This window comes from Pygocentrus nattereri, chromosome 18, assembly GCF_015220715.1.
Source record: "Pygocentrus nattereri isolate fPygNat1 chromosome 18, fPygNat1.pri, whole genome shotgun sequence".
Taxonomy (NCBI): Eukaryota; Metazoa; Chordata; class Actinopteri; order Characiformes; family Serrasalmidae; genus Pygocentrus; species Pygocentrus nattereri.
Genome location: NC_051228.1, coordinates 22,646,147 through 22,666,805, shown reverse-complemented (window position 1 = coordinate 22,666,805; position 20,659 = coordinate 22,646,147). Strand labels below are relative to the sequence as shown.

Sequence of the window (20,659 nt, the reverse complement as noted above, 5' to 3'; positions counted from 1 at the left end):
TTTTCTAGATGATGTATGTTCATATTTACAGGGAAGGTGGCGTAATGTTTTAAGCCATGAGTTTTATATTACGTTTATGTCACATCTTCTTCTGTGAGTTCACTGGCTGGTTGCAAAGCAGAAATCTGATTACTACCTGACTCATGTAGATCTGAAGTTTCCCCATTATCTGATTATGGAAGTGCATGTTAAAATCTGATTTGTCAGTAATGAACTGGAATATTAAGTGCATGTAAATGCACTCACTGTTACTCCATATATGGAAACAAAGCTCTAAAATCAGCCCTTTTGGAATTCACTGCTATAGTGATGACCTGTTCATCCTACAGCAGTTGAGCCCCATCTATTCACACTGAAACTATAAGTAGTGTTTCCCCCTGTGTGGAGTGGGCTGCTTTATAAATGATGTAAAGTTCAGGGCAGCCAGTCAGAACAGAGATCTTGAACATTCTAACATGCCACATCAGTCTGAAAAGCACAGTAACAAAAACAGGTTTTATTCTACAGGATGAAGAGATTTGGTCATGTAAAAATGAATAATTACTGTTTTTAACACATAGAACCACACCAATATAATATGTAAAAAATGCAGGCACCTTTAGAGCTTTTTTAAATCTATGTCAAAAATCCCATGCACAGAAAAATAGGTTAAAAAAGCCATAATCAAGATTTCTTATAATTGCCATGCTTAATTGTGAATATGATTGCTTAAAACAAGGATAATAGTGGATGGGGGTTGTTTGATCTGCTGTAAAGCTGTAAAAGTGCCCACTGAACACCCTTAATATTATTATGAACAGATTTCCCTTAAAATTCTGAAACTTAAATTTGAAACATACATAAAACTCCCATTCTCTGAAACTGTAGAAGTCCAGGACAAGGGTGCTGACTTGCTTTTGAAGACTGACATCCACACGCAAAGCCACTGGTTTCATATAATCAAGAGCTTCCTGTGGGGGAATAGAGGCCATGATAACAAGTTCTGTAATTATGACCATGAAGAGCTAAAGTGTGGGCTCACCTACAGAAAACTGAAAATGAACATTTTTAGTAACATAAAGTACATACATGAATGTAGACTTCATGAGCTTGACAGATCTCATTTGTGGACACACTGATGTCCTTCTGGAAGACGCGCTCCGAGTTGCTGAACTGTGCTCTCGATAAGTCAGCATCCAGTGTTAGACTGTACTTGATAACTGAAATGCAAAAATGCAGAACAGAGGACAATACTATGAAAGCGCTTGATAAAATAATAAAAAAAGGTCTGATCATATTCACAGGCTGTTCCATTTCCATTTCTCATAATGGGAACTGCAGAACTTGTATGTTTCAAAGTTTGAATGTTTACAAAGTACATAAACCAAAGACGTTTCCACAGAAAAGAAAAAAGTCAAAATGTAACAGTTTATGATGACATAAACATACAGGGGGGTTGACAAACAAAATCCAACCTAAAATGTCTTATTTAAGTATTTGGCCACCACAAACTGCCAGAACACCTTGGCATATACTGTATCTACAATGAACTCAAGAAACTGTGCTGAAAATGATGGAACACCATTCTTTGTGTTCTCTCAGCTGGTGTATTGATGATGGTGGTAAAGAGCTCTGTTGAATACGTTGGTCCAAAATCTCCAATAAATGTAAATTAAGGTTGAGATCTGGTGATTGCAGCTTCATTTACTTCATTTTCACACTGATCAAACTTCTTCTTTCAAAGTCACTCGGAGCTTTTCCTCTTGCCATCTGGTTCCAAAATCAAGGTCAATTGGGCCTTTTGAGCAATGCCAGAGAATACAGCAGTATGCTTATTGCTTAATTGTGACATGCAACAAAACTTTCTGGAAGCATTTGCACTCACTATGCTTCTCTCATTTAAACAGTTTTTCAAGGAATTTGTTAGTCATCTATATACTGCATAACTGCCCAAAATACTGATTAATCTCAAATGTTTTGTAAAAGTTGTGTAAGCACTTTTCTACCTGCTGGTCCCACATTGTCTGCTGGTCTGAATGTTGCGCTGAAGCAGACATTTGCAGTGAAACAGGGCACTATTCTCCCACTGAAGCTACAGATCTTACTCAGAACACTGACCCGGTCTGGGGTGAATGTAACCTTGGCCGTCACAACAGCAACTCCTTTAGACCTGAGACCAAAAAGAGCACACTAACATCTAACATCAGTATGATGGGTTATATTTTAAGCCTGTGCATTAGAGAAGCTTACCAGAGCTGCAGCACCTTCCCATAACCCCCCACCGACACATCTGGGATTGAGTCACCATTCAGATCTTTACTTCCATCTAAAGAACGCCCAAAGAACTTCAAGGCTGGGTCCAGTTTTGAACCAAGAATTCTCTGGAATTTAAAGAAAAGGCAGGATCTTATTGCCCACTGCCAACTGTCATGGTCCAGTTTTGTTTAATTCAGTTCTACCTGTGAGCTTTGGTTCCTGATGGTTCTTTGGTCTCCATTGTAAACGTAAATGGCTCCCTGGTTGTTTTCCTCCAGTGGAGCTCCGACTACCACATCAGTGAAGCCATCCAGGTTGAGGTCAGGAACAGCAGTAATGGCCATCCCAAAACGAGCATTCTCCAATGGAGAGGAACCCTCCAGAGAACCTTGTTTACTCAAGACACCCTTAAAACCACAGGATAAATTGGAGCAATTGTTCCTAGTTCTAATCTGGTGTTCATTTTAATGTATTATTGAAATCTCTACTGATCAACGTCCCTGCATGGATTAGTGTATCAGATTCACCTTGATAACAGAGTAGATGTAGACTTTGCCAGTCTCTTTCTTCTGATCACTCATGTACATTGGCGCTCCGACCAACAGAAGGTCAGTAACACCATCACGATCCACATCCAGGGGACAAAGCACACTGCCAAAGTAAGAACCAATCTGCGACAGAGGTGCAGAGATTATAATTTTTAATATACTTTCATATTGTTTTTAATGTTAATTTTACTTTACATTTAATAAGTTTGACTCATTGGCACATTTGGGAAAATACACATTTTCTACTATTAATCAAATGTTTTTTTTGCCTTATTCAAACACCTAAATACATGCCTATTCGAGTATGTTTGTCTGTGTACATTACAATACACACAGACACACACACTGTACCTCAAAATACCTTTTGGTGTCTAGATTATAATTTTTGTATCTACATTATATTAATTATTATTGTATACTCAAATTATTTAAAAATTATGGAGCCCTGCTGGTGACATCCTGTATAAATAAAAATATTGCAAGGCCATGACTTAGTAAGCTGTGATCTCATTCCCATGCCTTACTAAGTTGTGGCCACACATTAGGATCTCGTTCCCATGCATTATTTAATACCACTCATTATTTTTATTAATACAGGATGTCATGAGCGGGGCTCTGTAAAAATATTAATATGACAAGTGATTCTAATTTTTCACCTGATTCACCAATTTAAACATATTAATCTGACCGTTTTGAACCTTTTTGTAGGCCTTAATGGTCAATGTTCAGTTTCAATAGTGACTTATAAGTAGTGCAGAATGTGAAATATTGCCATAAGTTTTGTTTTTGATAATTTTTTATGGTTTACTGACATCAGGGTAAAGGTGTGGGTGGTGTTAGACATACGATTTGGTTCAGTTTAAAATTACACTGAACTATTTCTTAGGGTGCTGGATTGAAATTGATCCAGGAAATACTTATAGAGGTAGAAACTTAGTACTGTTTGTCATTTGGTTTCAAGCTGAGGGTACCTGATCCCCCCTCTGTGAGTTGCTGATCTTGGGCTGTCTCTCACTGTTGAGGGTGTACACTACAACCTGGCCTGTGTGGTTGGAACGAGGAGCACCAGCCACGTAGAACTCAGAGGAACCATCATTCAGCGTGGTCACCGAGTAGCCTTAACACACCGTAACACATAAAATCATTAATACGTGACACAGTGTTAGTGACACAGCGTTAAGATGAAGTGATTAAAAAAAGATTTTTAATATATTTATTAAAAATAAGCACAAAAACCATGTATCACAATTATTGACTCCATAGTTATAACTAGCTATGAGGACACCAAGGTCTAGATCCAGGTAGCGTCAGAAGGGTTTTTTCACTTGTGATTTAATGCGGAAAGTACTCAGGGGGATAGACATGGGTTGGCTTATTTACGCCTGGGTCTACCTACATTATAGGCCTGACTAACCTAATAAAGAAAAAACGATTTTTTTAAGACAGAGACATTTGATTTGTTTTCTGTGAATGCTGTCAGTGCGTTTTGGCCAATCAGCTCTCCAATCACTGCTTAGCAACCGTGGCTGCCTCAAGCCTTCAGTTTGTTATCAGTGCCTGTCATGTCCATAACTAGTGTTACGAGGAAGAGTTTTATGAGATTCAGTGTGAAAACAGTGGAGAGATCACCCAATCCACAGTGACTGGTTCTTACTTGGTTGGACGGCTGTGGTTTGGACATAGATGGCTATGTTTACTTCTGAACAAAATGCTACACTATTGCTACCCACAGCAATTTTAACTTTTGTAGCATTACAACTATGCAACACACATACATACAATAGGCCAACATACAACATATGAGGTGGCAGAAACACATAAAAGAGCACCACTCAATTAAAAAAAACATTCAATATCATTTATCATTTAGACATTTTGGTCCTACTCTTTAGCTTAAGACAGTAGTCTTCAGCTCAGGGGACTGGGGCTACTATAAAAGCTGGATCTTTCATGCTGTTTTCTCTGCAATTAACATTTGAGTTTTGACATTTTACATGGACTCACCCAGTAGTGAACTGTGATTTCTGTCCTCCAGGGTTTTCAGAAAAGCTTGTTTATGAAAGATTTCAGCTGTTTGAGTACTTTTATGGACAACTGTTCCACTCCATCCATATGCTCCAACTGCACCCAGCATCATCACATCCTGTGTGAAAATACTGCATCCTTTCAAAACTATAGGCAGATTTACAATAACTGGCACTGACACTATATAAAAGAATCTTTAATTCAAATGTGAGCAATTTGTGAGCACCTCATTTTTGGTCTGGTGTGCACTGAACCCAACTTGAGCCATCTCCATCTCAAAATCCTGACCCTTTCCAGTGCCTTGATGGCCCCCCAAAACACAACAAGGTACAGCATTTAATACAGTACTAACTTTGTAGTACACAATTAAGGTGAAATAAACAGATTCATAAACCAAGATGAATACGTTACCCTCAATATTGAAAATTCGGTTCCCAAGTGTTCCTGCAATGTTAACTAGACCAGCTTCATTTGACACATTGAAGACGTAGTTTTCCTTTGGGTTGCTAGCAATTGTCTCAATCTCCTTAGTAAATTTCACAATATCTGCACTTGGTTTCAGGATCTACACACATTTAGATACAATTATAGTTTGACAAATTGCACAGTGCATTTCATGTTTCAAGAATGTTTTAAACCAAATTTGTTTGGGAAAAAAAGTTACATCCTCAAGTAACATGTATTTCAATTGTGACCTTACAGCAATGCCAAAGCGGATGATGTTGTCCTTCTCACAGCGCTCAATGACTTCCTTACTTTTATAACCATCAGCAGATTCTCCATCAGTGACCACCACCATCACTTTGGTGGCATCTGGGCGACCACCATTGCCAGGGAGAAATGCTTGCATTCTAATAAAAGCAAAAATAAACAAAACAAATGTATCACAGACATCTTTTAAGCCACTTCTCCTTCTGGGTTACGGGGGGGTGCTGGAGCCTATCCCAGTTGTCATTGGGCAAAAGGCAAGATACATTCTGTACAGGTCACCAGTCCATCGCAGGGTTAACCCATTCATATCTATTAAACTTAGTATAATGTAAAAATGCCACAGACTTTTTGTGAATAGTGAAATTTTGTATAGTTATGGGGTAACTTGGGAGAAAAGGCCCCCCAGCATTATATGCCATGCTATCATTTTCTTTCCTAATCAAATTAACGGTCAAACCTTAATGAATAACTAATTTCATCTAGTTAACAATATTTCTGCGATTAATTATACAGAAATATTCTGGGTGTCAGTTGATCTAATTTTTGTCACTAGATAACAGTTATATACATATTTTGATTAAGCTGTACAAGAAAAATGATTTTTTAATTAAAGGGGTGGACGAAGATAGTGTTACATTTAGTTGTTTGAAGTTAAAATACATTTTTAAAAAATGTTGGGGAAAGAAGTCCCCTCAGACAAGGGGCAAAAGACCCCCCCTTGTATAATACCTCAAATACATAATGTTCCTCAAATACATAATTCCATCAGAAAGACACAATGTTGTTCAGTGCTTCACTGACATGCTAGCATTAGCCTTATCTGGTAGGTAAAGCAATCATTAAGGTACAATTATACAAAATAACTATTTAGAATCAAAATGATACAAACCATAAAATTGAGATTTTATGCGGTTTTGGCACACTTACAATTACATAATCCTCACTGTTAATAAAAAAATGTAGTTTTAACATAACAAGTGTGTAATTTTCTGCCTCAAAAATTTAGGTTTAGCTAGCTAACCTCTTCCCAAAGCCCTGACTGGCTGGATCAGATATATTAGAGTTCAGTATACGGTGGGGCAGCTTGTTGGAAACAGGTTGGAACTAAACTGCGTGAGGATAGCTCTCCATGACCAAGGACGTACCTGGCAGAGTCAATAGCTGCAAATGTGTTAGTGACATCTCCAGTTTTCTGCTCTATAGTAGCTGCAACTTTGAGCATTTCATCTTTTGATTGATATGTATTCAAATAGAACTGAAAAGACAGATCATTTGAATACTGAATCAGGCTGACCTGAAAAGAAGAGGAACAGTAATTAGCTTCAAGTGTTAAGTGGTTACAGTGGAAAATAAGCTGCTATGCTGAACAGAAGTGGACTTGCCTGTGCTTTATCAGGTCCAACATCAAGACTCCCCAGGAACTTGTTGAGAAACTTCTGGACATCAGGCCAGGGGTATATGCTGTTGGACCCATCCAGAACAACTGCAATATCCACTGGGCCACCACAATCTAGAGAAAAGGCAAGAGATGATCAACACACCATCGTTCTCAATCGTTTCAATTCCTGTCTTTTTTTGATGCACTTTGAAAATGGCAGCTGTGCTTGTGTGAACAGTTCATCACAAATGCATACAAATCTGTTAGACTGCACTTTTTAAAATCAACCTCATCATCGTTAACCGCTAGTCCAGATAGGGTTGCAGTAGCAGTTGAGAGAGCAAGCCGTGCCTGGTACACCCCCACCGGGAGGCATCCAAGGGGCATCTGGATCAGATGCCCAAACCACTTCAGCTGGCTCCTCTCAATGAGGAGGAGTAGCGGCTCTACTCTGAGCTCCTCCCAGATGACCAAGCTCCTCACTCTATCAAATAGATTGTAGCCCACCATCCTATGAAGAAAGCTCATTTCCGCCGCTTGTATTCACAATCTTGTTCTTTCAGTCATTACACAGCTCATGACCATAGGTGAGGGTTGGGATGTAGACCGACTGGTAAAGATAGAGCTTTGCCTTTTGGCTCAGCTCCCTCTTCACCACTACAGTCCGGTACAGTGACCACATTACTGCTGCTGCCTGTCCCAGCCTGCGGCTGATCTCACGATCCCTCTTCCCATCACTCATGAACAAGACCCCAAGATACTTAAACTTCTCCACCTGGGGCAGGCTGACCTGCATACCAATCACTTCACACTCAGCTGCAAACCGCTCCAGTGATGATGACACAGCTCTGTATGACACAGCTCTCACTCCGGGAGTACAGAGATTGGATGGCCCAGAGTAGTAGCCCATCACCCCATGCTCCCAGAGGACCTCTCACAAGATATCTCAAGGAACACAGTCATAAGCCTTCTCCAAGTCCACAAAACACATGTAGACTGGGTTGGCAATCTCCCATGCCCCCTCAACAATCTGTGAGAGGGTGAAAAGCTGGTCCATTGTTCCATGGCTGGGATGGAATCCACATTGTTCCTCCTCAGTCTAGTCTAAGGTTCAAGGTATCGGTCTTGGCGGTCTTTCCCAGGGAGGCTGAGCAGTGTGATACCCCGATAGTTGGCACATACCCTCCAGTCCCCCTTTTTAAAAATAGGGACCACCACCCCGGTCTGCCAGTCCAAGGGTACTGTTCCCAAGGTCCATGCAATATTGCAGAAGCATGTTAGCCACGACAGCCCCGCAATATTCAGAGCCTTAAGCATCTCTGGATGAATCTCATCCACCCCTTGCCATTGAGGAGCTTACCAAGTACCCCAGTGACTTCCACCAGGGAAATGGAACCTGACACACCAGAAGCCTTTGAGTTCCTCAAAGTGCTCTTTCCACCGAACGACAATTTCCTCATTTGAAGTCAGAGTTTCTCCACCCTTGCCGAATACAGCTTGGGTGCAGCCACCCCGACTGCTCCTGAGTTGCTGGACAGTTGTCCAGAACCTCTTTGAGGCAGAACGAAAGTCTTTTTTCATGGCCTCAACAAACTCGTCCCATGCCCTGGATTTTGCTTCTGCCACCATTGCAGCTGTCACCTTTTTTACCTGTTGGTACCTATCTGTTGAATCTGGAGTCCTTTCGGTCAACCAGTCTCTAAAGGCCTCTTTCTTCAGCTTGACAGCCTCCCTTACCACCGGTGTCCACCAGGAGGTTCTTGGGTTACCGCCCCGACAGGCACCCACAAGCTTTTGGCCACAGCTACACCGGGCAGCTTCCACAATGGAGGTTTTGAACAGGGTCCATTCAGACTCCATGTCCTCTATCTCCTCTGGGACATGAGAAAAGCTCTCCTGGAGATGGGAGTTAAAATCTTTCTGAACAGGGACCTCCGACAATTGTTCCCAGCACACCCTCACTATTTGCTTGGGCCGACGGGGTCTGACTATCAGTCTTCCCTGCCATCTGATCCAACTCACCACCAGATGGTGATCAGTTGACAGCTCAGCACCTCTCTTCACCCGAGTGTCCAGAATATATGGTCCCAAGTCAGATGAAACGACAACAAAGTTGATCATTGACCTTTAACCCTAGGAGCTCTGGTGCCATGTACACTTATGAACATCCTTGTGTTCAAACTTGGTGTTCGTTATGGCACAGAAATCCAATAACAATTCACCATTCGGGTTTAGATCAGGCAGGCCGTTCTTCCCAATCACGCCTCTCTAGGTCTCCCAGACATTGTCAACATGAGTATTGAAGTCTCCCAGTAAGACTATGGAGTATGTAGGCAGGACCCTTTCCAGAACCCTGCCCACTCGCTCCAAGAAGGCTGAATACTCTGACCTGTTGTTTGGATGCATAAGCACAGACAACAGTGAGAGTTTTTCTTTCTTTAATTCGCATTGAGGTGACCCCTCATCCACTGGGACAAACTCCAACTGTATGGTCGTGAGTATCTCCACACCCCCCGGTGCCTATAACCCTGTAGGAGAGGGACCAACCCCTATCCAGGAGTTTCGTTCCAGGGCCGACACTGTGGGAGGAGGTGAGCCCAGCTCTATCCAGTTGGTACCTCTCAACCGCCTACACAAGCTCCTTTCCCCCCATTGAGGTTACATTCCATGTACCAAAAGCCAGTTTCTGCCGCAGGGGCCTAGGCCACCGAGGGCCTCCCTGCAATCTCCCACTGCCTATATGACACTGCACCGCTCCCTCATGCTGAACCTTGTGGGTGGTGGGCCGACATGGTCTCCCCACGTTGCCTCTTTGGTCTGAGCCCAACAGGCGCTTGCTGAGGAACACTACCCCCAGGCCTGGCTCCAAGAGTAGGTCCTGGTGACCCTCTCCCGGGCAGGGTACACAATTTGTACATGGTGGGGTTTTGGATCGCAATAGTCTGGGTCTTCACTCAAGACCTGTTTGCCCTGGGCATATTGCTAGAGACGGCTTATCTCTGAAGATCCCTAGACCACACAAGCCCTTCTGTCACGACAAGACCCTGATCCAGCAAGGGACTTTTTAAAATAAAGTTGTTAAATGGGGTTAGATACCATAGAAGTAGCCCTTTTGGTTCTCTGAAGACTTTGGTTCACTTAAACCTCTGTAAATTTGATGAGTAATGTGATGTAATGTGATAAAGAAGTTTGATATACACAATATGAAGGTTTGAGGAAGAACCTCAACTTTTTTGAAGAACATGTACATTAAAGATAAAAATAGATACATTAAAGCTTTAAAAGGTTTCTAACAATCACAAATTTCTTTTTATAACATGGATCTTAGGAAATATTGATAGCATTCTGTTAGCTTCTCAGCTTTCTAGTTGAAAATTGACTAGCCTAGGTTAAATTTCTTATACATATTGATGTTAAAATTTATCACTAACTTAATAACAAGCTATATTTCACGAGTATATTTGCACTTTATTATCTTCATGGACAGCATATGACACTATAATAGGCTGACCTGCTCAGAGGATAATTGCTAACAGTATTCAGTAAGATGCTTTAGGTTGAAACCTATACTGGAGGGTTACTACTAAACTGTAACATACAGTGAAAATGGCAATTTGATTGTCTATTCAGTTATGAATCTATTGTGGTTTAGCTACAGCTGTCATGAATTGCTAATGTGAGCCATGGTTAGCTTGTCGCTAATATAACACTGGACAACCTTTTGCAGTGCTAGCCAAAATAGGCATTACGCTATTAATCACATAAAAAAGGCTTAATTGCACTAAACACTGCTGTGTGTGACTGATATATATACTGGCTATATCTGGGTCTGTATCTTAAAATGACAGTATGGCTAAGCACAACACAATAGGTGAACTTCTCAGTTGCTGTTGTTGCTTCTTCCCTTTCTTGCACACTGTCTCACATCCATATCATGTGTTTTAAAGGGGAATTCTAGATTTTTACAGATATCTGAATAATGTATTCCTTGAGGTAGAAACAAAGTCATTCAGAGTGGTTTGGTGTGAAATGGGACACTGTAGAGAAACTGACTCAGGTTTCTTTACAGTGGTGGTGACAGGAACCAGTGGTCACATTGTTTACAGCACATAGCCATTTTATTTACTGTCCAAAACCACTAGTATACCTACATGCAGCTTCTGAGTCCCTATATGTAATAGTGATGATGGTAAAATAGTGGTAAATCTGAAAAGAAACCAAGTTTTCTTTCAAGACTATTTTGCCTCACAACACCATGCATGTATCCTACCATGAATGGATTAAAATAAATGGATTATCAAGACATTTTAGGCCAAAAACCTATTGGAAAACTATCATCAAACAGTGCCTCAGGCAGCAGGCTCTGTACTCATAACCATTTTGTGTGATAACTTTCTGTGAGCAAGGTTTCAAATTCTTCAGATGTCTGGTTCCTATGACCACCACTGTGTAAAATGCTGAGTTGGTAAGCTTCCATACACTGGAGCTTTTCACACCAAACCACTCTGAATGACTTTGCCTACATCCTAACCCTTTAATTATGCTGAACTTTAGAGAAGTATTCACTAGTGAACAAATTGAGACAGGTATTCACTCCTACTTTGAAGAGCAGGTGAGAACGCCGGTTGGGCAGAAAACAGAGGGCTCACTTCTGCACACACTCCTGGGACAAAATTCTGAGCCCCACATCTCTGAGACCACAGAGGACCACACGTCTGAAACAAACACAAACATGGAGAGATCGAATCATTTATTCCAGGCATTCAGGTGTCCAAAGATTTGTGTTCTAATCCACACAGTGACGTTCAGCTTTGTACTCACATTCACACAGAGTGTAAGATATTCTGCTGTCGCTCACTGTTCAGTCTGTCTAAAACATGTATTTTATGTAACACACATATGGATTGTGCAGCTGTATTTCACTTTAGACAATATGAAAGGAAAAATGTTACAATTGCATTGAAAAAGCCAGAAATTTGGGATTTAAGAATGAAAATGAAAAAATAATGACTACTTATGTGTTACTTCAAGGCTTAACATACACACAACAGATAAAAAACTTACATATATTCAAAAAGAACCCTACATAGAAAGGTCAAAGGCTGATATATAGATGTAGAAAAAGAAGAATGGTAGTGACCGTTGGAAAAAAGAAACAAGAAAATGATAAAAATTGCTGCAAATATGTCAGTACGTTGCATGCAACTTTTCACCATGTAATGTCAGCCTATGTCTGTGTGGAGAAGGGTGCGTAGCCGAGTAGCCTGGCTGAACCAACGGGCTAAAGAGCTGATGAGGTTCACCTGTGCCGTGTTTCTGCCAGCCTACTTATAGTCATCTCTTCCTTCAGTAGGTGACAGAGCCTAGAGAAGGAGACCTGTGAAGGCGTGAGAGCTGAGCTGAGCTGAACTGAGCTGAGCTGAACTGAGCTGAGCTGAACTGAGCTAGAAAGAAAGAAAAGAAAGGACTGAAAAGTCCCAGCGAGCATCTTGTCTTACTTTGTGTTTTTGCGTTGTGTATAAATAATAAGAAAAGAAAGCTCTCCGTCTTCACACCTGCCCCCGGCGTCCTTCCTCCACCCATCGTTAAAATTGCTACAGTCTGGAGTCAAACAGCCATAGTCCACTATAAACTCTAACATGAACGTTTTTTAGTTTACCATAAATCCATTGTTTTTGGCTTTTCGCATGAGGGTCATCCCCAGAGTCATGTTCATGTTGATGTTCTGCATTGTTGGTGTGCTGAAAGAGGCTGAACAAAAAAGTGAAACAGTGTCATGAGTACTTTGATAGATGTACCTTGATTTGCTAAAAACAGTACAGATTCACTATGGCAGCAGTTGCTAAAGGTAATATTAGCTCACTCTGCAGGTTGAGCTTCTCACACATGGACCCAGGACTCGTGATCTCACACTTATAAACGCCTCCTTCTCTGTTATTGTTGGATGTCAGCCATGGAGACCCCACCAGTAACCTGTTAACATGTTATTAAGAAAGTCACATTTGAAGAGACAGACATAGTTTGACAGGGTGATTTTATTGCCTGTGGCCACAAACGCTACTCTACCATTAAAAGGTTCTGAAGCCTTTGGATGGGACAGGTTTTAGTGTGGACCATGTGCTCGCCAGGTACTATTTGCTAAGCACCAGATACTATTTGCTGAGTGTCAGATATTACAACATGCGCAAGAGATACTATTTTGCTAACAAAAGATACTATTTGGTGATACTATTATGGCCAACATATAGTATTTGGTGAGCACCAGATACTATTAGTGAGCACCAGATGTTATCAAGTGAGCACCAGATAGTATTTAGTGAACACTAGATGGTGTCAAGTGAGCACCAGGTACTATTTGGTCAGCACCAGGTGAGCATCAGGTACTGTCAGGTGAACCCCAAATATTATCAGGTGAGCACTAGATCTTATTTGGTCAGCACCAGGTATTGTCAGGTGAGCACTGATTGGTGAATACCAGATACTATCAGGTGAGCATGTGATACTAGGTGAACACCAGATACTAGTCAGTGAACGCCAGATACTATTTGGTGATTCACCCAAATTATAAAAGGGCCTCACAACCACCTCAACCACACTCTAGACTTAATACTGACCTTTGGTGTAGACATAGTTAACTTAGCTGTTCTCCCCCAGAGCACAGCCGTCTCAGACCATTACTTAATCTCTTATGAAATCCAGTTTAGTGGTAATGTGCGTTCATCACCATGTTATCAGGTTAAGAGGACTATAACTTCCTCCACAGCTGGCAGCTTTATCAGAAACCTCCCGCAGTTATCAGCTTCTGTCAGCTGTCCATCTAACCCTACTGAGTTAGATACTATGACCAAATTCCTAGAGGATACTCCTTGATCTACTTTAGATAGTGTAGCTCCATTAAAAAGCAAAATAGTACGGCAAAAAAAACTCGCCCCTTGGTATAACGATCACATTCGAGCTTTAAAACAGACGGCCAGGCAACTAGAGCGAAAATGCCGTCTGACTAAATTAGAAGTGTTCCAGTCCGCCTGGAAGGAGAGCCTTATAGACTATAGAAGAGCTCTTACTACAGCACGCTCAGCCTATCTCTCCTCTCTCATAGAAAACAATAAGAACAATCCCAGATTACTATTTAGCACAATTTCTAAACTAACAGAGAACAAAACAGTCAATGAACCCCAGATGCCATCAGCCTATAGCAGCAATGATTTTATGAATTTCTTTAGTGATAAAATAGAAAAAATTAGACGGAAAATTCTGAACACACAGTTAAACTCCACAAACCTGCTGGCTTATAATGCCAGTCTAGACCCTGAGAATATTACAGTCACTGCAGATAGGCTGGAATCGTTTACCTTACTTCAAGAAAACGAACTGGTTAAAATAGTTTCTTCTGCAAAACCATCTACCTGTATTTTGGACCCAATTCCTACAGGTCTACTCAAGGAAATCTTACCAGAAATAACCAAGCCTTTTCTGTCAATAATAAACTCCTCTCTTGGATACATCCCAAAAACTTTTAAACTTGCAGTAATTAGACTGCTGATTAAGAAAGCTAACCTCGACCCCTTTGAACTATCAAATTATAGACCTATCTCAAATCTCCCCTTTATATCTAAGATCCTGGAAAAAGTGGTAACCAAACAATTAAGCTCTTATTTGCATAGGAATAATCTACATGAAAAATTTCAGTCTGGTTTTAGGTCACATCACTTTACAGAAACAGCACCAGTAAAAATTATAAATGATCTTTTATTATTCACGGACCAAGAAAATGTGTCTTTGCTAGTCCTCCTTGACCTTAGTGCAGCATTTGACACAATAGACCACTCTATCCTACTAGATAGACTAGAAAACCTTGTAGGGGTAACTGGAACAGCTCTTTCCTGGTTCAGGTCCTATCTCACTGAATGCTATCAGCTTGTTAATGTAAAGGGTGAATCATCTGTTCTTGCAAAAGTAATGTATGGTGTTCCACAAGGCTCTGTTTTAGGGCCTATATTATTCACAATATATATGCTACCATTAGGCACCATTATGAGTAAACATGGCATAAATTTCCACTGCTATGCCGATGACACTCTGTTATATATATCAAGCTAACCGTATGATAAAATTAAACTTAGCAAGATTGAGGACTGTGTAAAAGACATAAAAGATTGGATGTCACGTAATTTTCTGCTACTGAACTCAGATAAAACAGAGGTCCTGCTTCTTGGTTCAAAATCAGCTAGAAACAAACTGTCTAACTTAACACTTACAATTTCTCAGTTGCATCAAGCTTATCTGTTAAAAATCTTGGTGTCGTGATAGACGCTGATCTGTCCTTCGATGCACATATAACTAATATCACAAGCCTTCAACAGCCTTCCTGCATCTCCGCAATATTACTAAATTAAGAAATGCATTATCCCTACAAGACGCAGAATATTTAGTTCATGCATTTATCACTTCAAGGCTAGATTACTGTAATGCCCTGCTGTCTGGATGTCCCAGCAAAAGCCTCAACAAGTTTCAGCTAGTCCAGAATGCTGCAGCCAGAGTCCTCACAAGAACCAGAAAGTTCAACCATATTAGCCCAGTTTTATCAGCCCTGCACTGGTTACCAGTTAAATTTCGCATTGATTATAAAATCCTATTACTGACCTATAAAGCTCTAAATGGACTCGCCCCTCAGTACCTGAGTGACCTTCTCTCCTACTATGAACCATCACACCTACTTAGATCACAAGGCGCTGGCTTACTACTGGTACCTAGAATTAATAGTTACATCATGGGGGAGAGCTTTTTCATACAAAGCCCCCCAGCTCTGGAATAATCTTCCTGTTAATGTTCGGGAATCAGACACAGCCCCAGTCTTTAAGTCTAGGCTAAAAACTTACTTGTACAGTCAAGCCTTTGGTGATTAGTCTTTCCTGTCAAGTCTAGACCGGCTGGAGTCTCTGCTGCTCTGTTATACTGTAATCTGTGGTCAGCCACTCTTTACAGAACTGACTGTTTTTCTTTCCTTTCTCTGCCGAGCTGATCAGCGGCCCATCCTGTGCGTCTGATGCAGTTGCCTCTTCTGCCTTGATTGGTGCCGCTGCTCACCAGCCTTCTGGACCGGTTTGACCACCACTGAGCTTCTTGCTTTACAACGCTGTGCAGTCCTCACCCTCAGATCTTCTCTTTTCCCACTTTACTATAAAACTTCATACTAATAATGTTTGCTATCTGGTATCGACCAGAGGAGGATGGGTTCCCCTTCTGAGTCTTGGTTCCTCTCAAGGTTTCTTCCTCTTTTAGGGAGTTTTTCCTTGCCACCGTCGCCGCTGGCTTGTTCATGGGGGCTTGGACCTGGATTTTCTTTTCTTTTCTCTTCTTTCTGTAATACTGATTGTTCTGTAAAGCTGCTTTGTGACAACACCTTTTGTAAAAAGCGCTATATAAATACATTTTGCTTGCTTTCACTTACTTGCTTGCTTTCACTTACTTGCTTGCTTGTGAGCAGCAAATGTTGTCAAGTGAGCACCAGATGTTATCAGCTGAGCATCAGATATTCTCAGGTGAGCACTAGATACTATTTCGTCAGGACCAGGTATTAGTAGGTGAGCACTAATTGGTGAACACCAGATACTATCAGGTTAGCATGAGATGTTATCCAGTGACACCAGATACTATTCAGTTAATGCCAGATACTATTTAATGAGGCTCAGATGCTGCCAGGTGAGCACCAGGCGTTATCAGGTGATCATCATTCATCTAAGGGCAGTTTAAAGATGAGGCAATTCAATGAAGAAACTACGTAGTTTCCATTTCGTGCAAAATGATAGGGTTCAATTAGAGTTGATACTACAAGAGAGAAGTGTATCTAATATTACTTAACCACCGTGTTTACCATTTGCCCTGTTGATTGATGAACTGTTGCACTGTGTATCCAAACTCCTCCTCTTCTGTTCCTGAGAACACTTTGGCTCCAGCTGTTCCCACATTAAAACCCTGAATCTGCTCAACGCTCCAATCTGCAGACACGTGCATCAAACATTACAATCACACACACTGTCACTACAATCATTTATTTCTAAGTTGTAGAGAAGCGCTTTGTATTGTATCTTTTACACAACGCTAAATGGAACAAAAACATTATTCACATTTTCATGTCTAAACAAGCTCATAATTCAGTAGATCCAGTGACACTTGGGATAAAGCACACAGCACAAAACATAACAGCTTTGGGGCATTATTGTTTACTGTAGAACGCTACAGGAGCAATTTTTGAAAAACTGTTTAGATGCAATTTCTTAATTTTCCTAATATGACATGGCTGCAAAGGTCTATATTACAACAACAGTTAGCAAGAAAAGCTGTTTGACTCTTATGACAGTTCTGCAGCGCTCAAAAAACGTAGTGTAAACCAAGAACAAAAAGAAACAAGGCTATGCCGTGCTCAGTGCTCCTCATCATGTGTGGTTTTAGAGGGGTGGCCAGAGCTCTTCCTGAAATCTGCTTGGCCAGCCCAAATGCCACAACAAAATTTCTGCCACATCATTGGCTTGCTGCAACTCACTGCAAGACGGGGCCTCTTTCATCATAAAAAAAGTTACTGACCCTCATTTCTTTACAGAGGTGGTGGTAGGAGCCAGGGGTTGCCATGACTACAATACAGATCAGTTTATTTGCTAACCGAAACCACCCGTGGACCTACATGTGTCTTTCATATGTAATATTGATGATGGTAAAATAGTAGTAAATCTTAGAATATATGTTTTTATTGGGTCCTATTTTGCCTTATAACACCCTGCATGTACCCCGTAAATATATAGAAAAATATGTTTAGGTCAAAATCTTATACTGAATGTATCAAAAGAATGTCTCAGATACAGGTATCTGTATCTGTATATGAGGCAGTAATACTTTTCTGGATTGTTATCTTGAGATAATGAGTTAATTATCTTGTTATTTCAGGATAACCACAGTTGCTATCTTGAGATTACAAGATAATCAACTAATTATTTCAAGACAACAATCCAGAAAATTATTACTGCCTCATGGCCTCTCCGGACTTCTGTACTAAAAGCTCCCTCACAGAAAGTTATTACACGAAATGGTTATGAATGCACTGTATCAGAGACATTGTTTTGATATATTTAATAAGATTTTGACCTAAACATATTTTTCTATATATTTATGGGGTACATGCAGGGTATTATAAGGCAAAATAGGGCCCAATAAAAACATATATTCTAAGATTTACTACTATTTTACTTTACATTTGATTGAATGACTTCGTTTACATCTTAACCACATACTTACACCACAATTTTGAAGAATTTGTGGAATTCCCCTTAAAATCTGTCTGTACAGTGGTGCTGTTCGTGCCAAATAAGAGTGTGTGGGTGTGGGTGTCAGTATCTGCTGTTATGCTCTTTTCAGAGTTCTTCAGAAAAGAAGAACATGTTGTGACAGCAAAGCCTAAAGAAGATGTTGCTAGAGGACATGGCTGGCTCCTGTGAAGAATTTGCTCCAAAACATGCGTTTTACTTTGTAAACTTAAAGAGCTAAAAACTCCCATCTGATTTGTTTAAGACTGAAATCTGATTAGGTTTGGTCACATCACTATAAAGATACAAGGATATATTTGATGAAGAAGTGTGCATGTTTGAGCCGTGAGAATGCGGCGCACAAAACCCAGAAAGCAGCAAGATGTAGTGCAACAGCTTCAACCACAGCACTGTTTACTAAGACATGTGGTCGCAAATTTCTAAAAGAAGCTTCGTAAAGGAGTCATAGTTTTGCTGTCCATTTTTATTTTATTAAGCAGTTTAAAAAATGCCAGCTGTTGTTTAGACTGGGTCAAAATTTCTTGATGCAAAGACAAATATAAATGGTTCAAAATGACCTGCAATAAAATCTTTTACATTAGTTCACATTGAAGGGGAATTTCAGAGATTTTTTCAAAATGTCTTCACAATTTAACCACTGAGACGTGAACAAAGTCATTCAGAGCTGTTTGGTGTGAAATGGTTCATTGTAAAGAAACTTACTGACTCTAGTTTCTTTACAGAGGTGATAGGAACCTGGGGTCCTGATGTCTACAACAGATATAGACATTTTATTTGCTATCCAAATCCCCCTGTGAACCTAAACATGACTTCTGAGTGTTTATACTTATTGTTGATGATGGTAAAATAGAGATAAATCCTGTTTTCTTTGGGGATCATTTTGCCATATAACACCCTGCACATCACTCTCCACCATGAATAGATCTCAAAAATGAAATCAAAAATTACGGTGAAACGGTATATTTGGAAACATTTCATGTAATAATTTAAGGTGCGCAAATTTTTAGAAGCTTTTGACGTCTGGTTCCTATCATGACCGTGGTGAACAATTCTGACTTGTATATTTTTTGCGAATAACCTGCGAAATTCCACCTTAAATACATTTTTTTGTTTTTATTTTTTCACATTTTTTATATGAGGTTTTGTTCCAAGAGCAGCAATAGTTTTGTCACTGACTGTAGATTTATGAACTGTTGCAAGTTGACAGCAAAAAGCAACAGAACAGACCACAATTAATTCATGTTCAACAATTCAATGTACTATCTTGAAGAAAAATCTGGCCTAAAATGATGACACTTTGTATATTTATAGCTTGGCTAAACATTTGACAGTAGTTGAGCAAATTTTATGATTACATGTATGATTTCACGCTTTAATTCAAAATCAAATTTGGAGCTTCCATTTGGATTTTGCTAAAAGTCAGTAGACCACCAGACTGAGCCTTTTTAAGCATATGGTTTGATTGACAGATTTGTGGTCAGCCATGCTCAGAGAACATATAGACATAAAATGTAAAATTTCAGATACCCTAACTATGAACCAGAGAAGTGTTTTATCCCATAAAAAATAGATTCAAAATATTTAGACTCAAAATATACTTCTTCGTTATTAAATATTAGTTCCTTCTTTCCTTTATTTTCCTTTCACTTCTTGTAAATGTACCCTTCTTCATTAAATGTACCTCTATTAATAAATAAACATTAAAAATCTACTTACAGTGAACTGCAAGGAGGATCAGGATACTCTTTAACTCCATGTCTGTGGTTAGAAATTTCAGTTCTACAGGACAGTTGTGCTACAGGACTATGTACTCTGGTGGCAACTGTTCTGTTGGAATGAAGATGGCTATCTGGACGCAGGAGATATGCTGTCAGCTTCCTGCCCTTGCCCAGACGTGTTCAGGTTCTGAGGTTGAAAGAAACAACAACAGCTATACCCTGTCATGTCAAAAGGCAACCCCCGCGCCTTCAAAAATAAGGGAACTTACTGTCTGGGGTGGTACAATCACGAGTATGTCTTCAGTGCTTGCAATTAAGGAACATAATTCTACAACATTCCATTATTTAACTGCACAAACTCTCTCTTAACTCTTAACAGGCTTTTTATTTTATTTTTCTGTTTTAAAACATGAGGTAATGAAAAGGTTGACATATGCCCCTGTGTCCTGGACAAGTGGATGTACTGCACTTTCAAAAGTATACAATTGGACCAAGGGTACTTTAAAGGTTACTCTTACATTGTTTATACTTTAATGAACAAAAATGTATCCATAATGTGCCTTTTTTGGCCATGCATAGATAAACACTGCATAATGCACTGTATGGCCAGAAGTGTACACTTTTCTGGGAAGCCTTCCTCAACATTTCGGAGGGTGTCTGTGGGAATTTGTGTTCATTCAGTCAAAAGAGCATTTTTGAGGTCAAGTATTGATGTTGAGCAGGCCT

General features: G+C 40.1%; 1 protein-coding gene across 1 annotated transcript in view; it reads right to left on the bottom strand.

Moving 5' to 3' along the window:
- Positions 1–20,112, bottom strand: part of LOC108433526 (integrin alpha-2-like) — a 32,395-nt gene extending 12,283 nt beyond the window's left edge. The window contains exons 1-18 of the mRNA XM_017708150.2: positions 19,932–20,112; positions 16,772–16,895; positions 12,761–12,870; positions 12,557–12,648; positions 11,498–11,612; positions 6,902–7,029; positions 6,665–6,813; positions 5,509–5,659; positions 5,220–5,373; positions 5,035–5,108; positions 4,788–4,926; positions 3,755–3,900; positions 2,763–2,906; positions 2,439–2,642; positions 2,230–2,360; positions 1,986–2,149; positions 1,069–1,199; positions 840–950 (exon numbers count right to left, since the gene is read on the bottom strand). Coding sequence (XP_017563639.2) covers positions 840–950; positions 1,069–1,199; positions 1,986–2,149; positions 2,230–2,360; positions 2,439–2,642; positions 2,763–2,906; positions 3,755–3,900; positions 4,788–4,926; positions 5,035–5,108; positions 5,220–5,373; positions 5,509–5,659; positions 6,665–6,813; positions 6,902–7,029; positions 11,498–11,612; positions 12,557–12,648; positions 12,761–12,870; positions 16,772–16,895; positions 19,932–19,971 — 2,307 coding nt within the window. The 5' untranslated portion in view covers positions 19,972–20,112. The remainder of the gene's footprint in view (positions 1–839; positions 951–1,068; positions 1,200–1,985; positions 2,150–2,229; positions 2,361–2,438; positions 2,643–2,762; positions 2,907–3,754; positions 3,901–4,787; positions 4,927–5,034; positions 5,109–5,219; positions 5,374–5,508; positions 5,660–6,664; positions 6,814–6,901; positions 7,030–11,497; positions 11,613–12,556; positions 12,649–12,760; positions 12,871–16,771; positions 16,896–19,931) is intronic.
- Between the last annotated feature and the right edge of the window lie 547 nt (positions 20,113–20,659).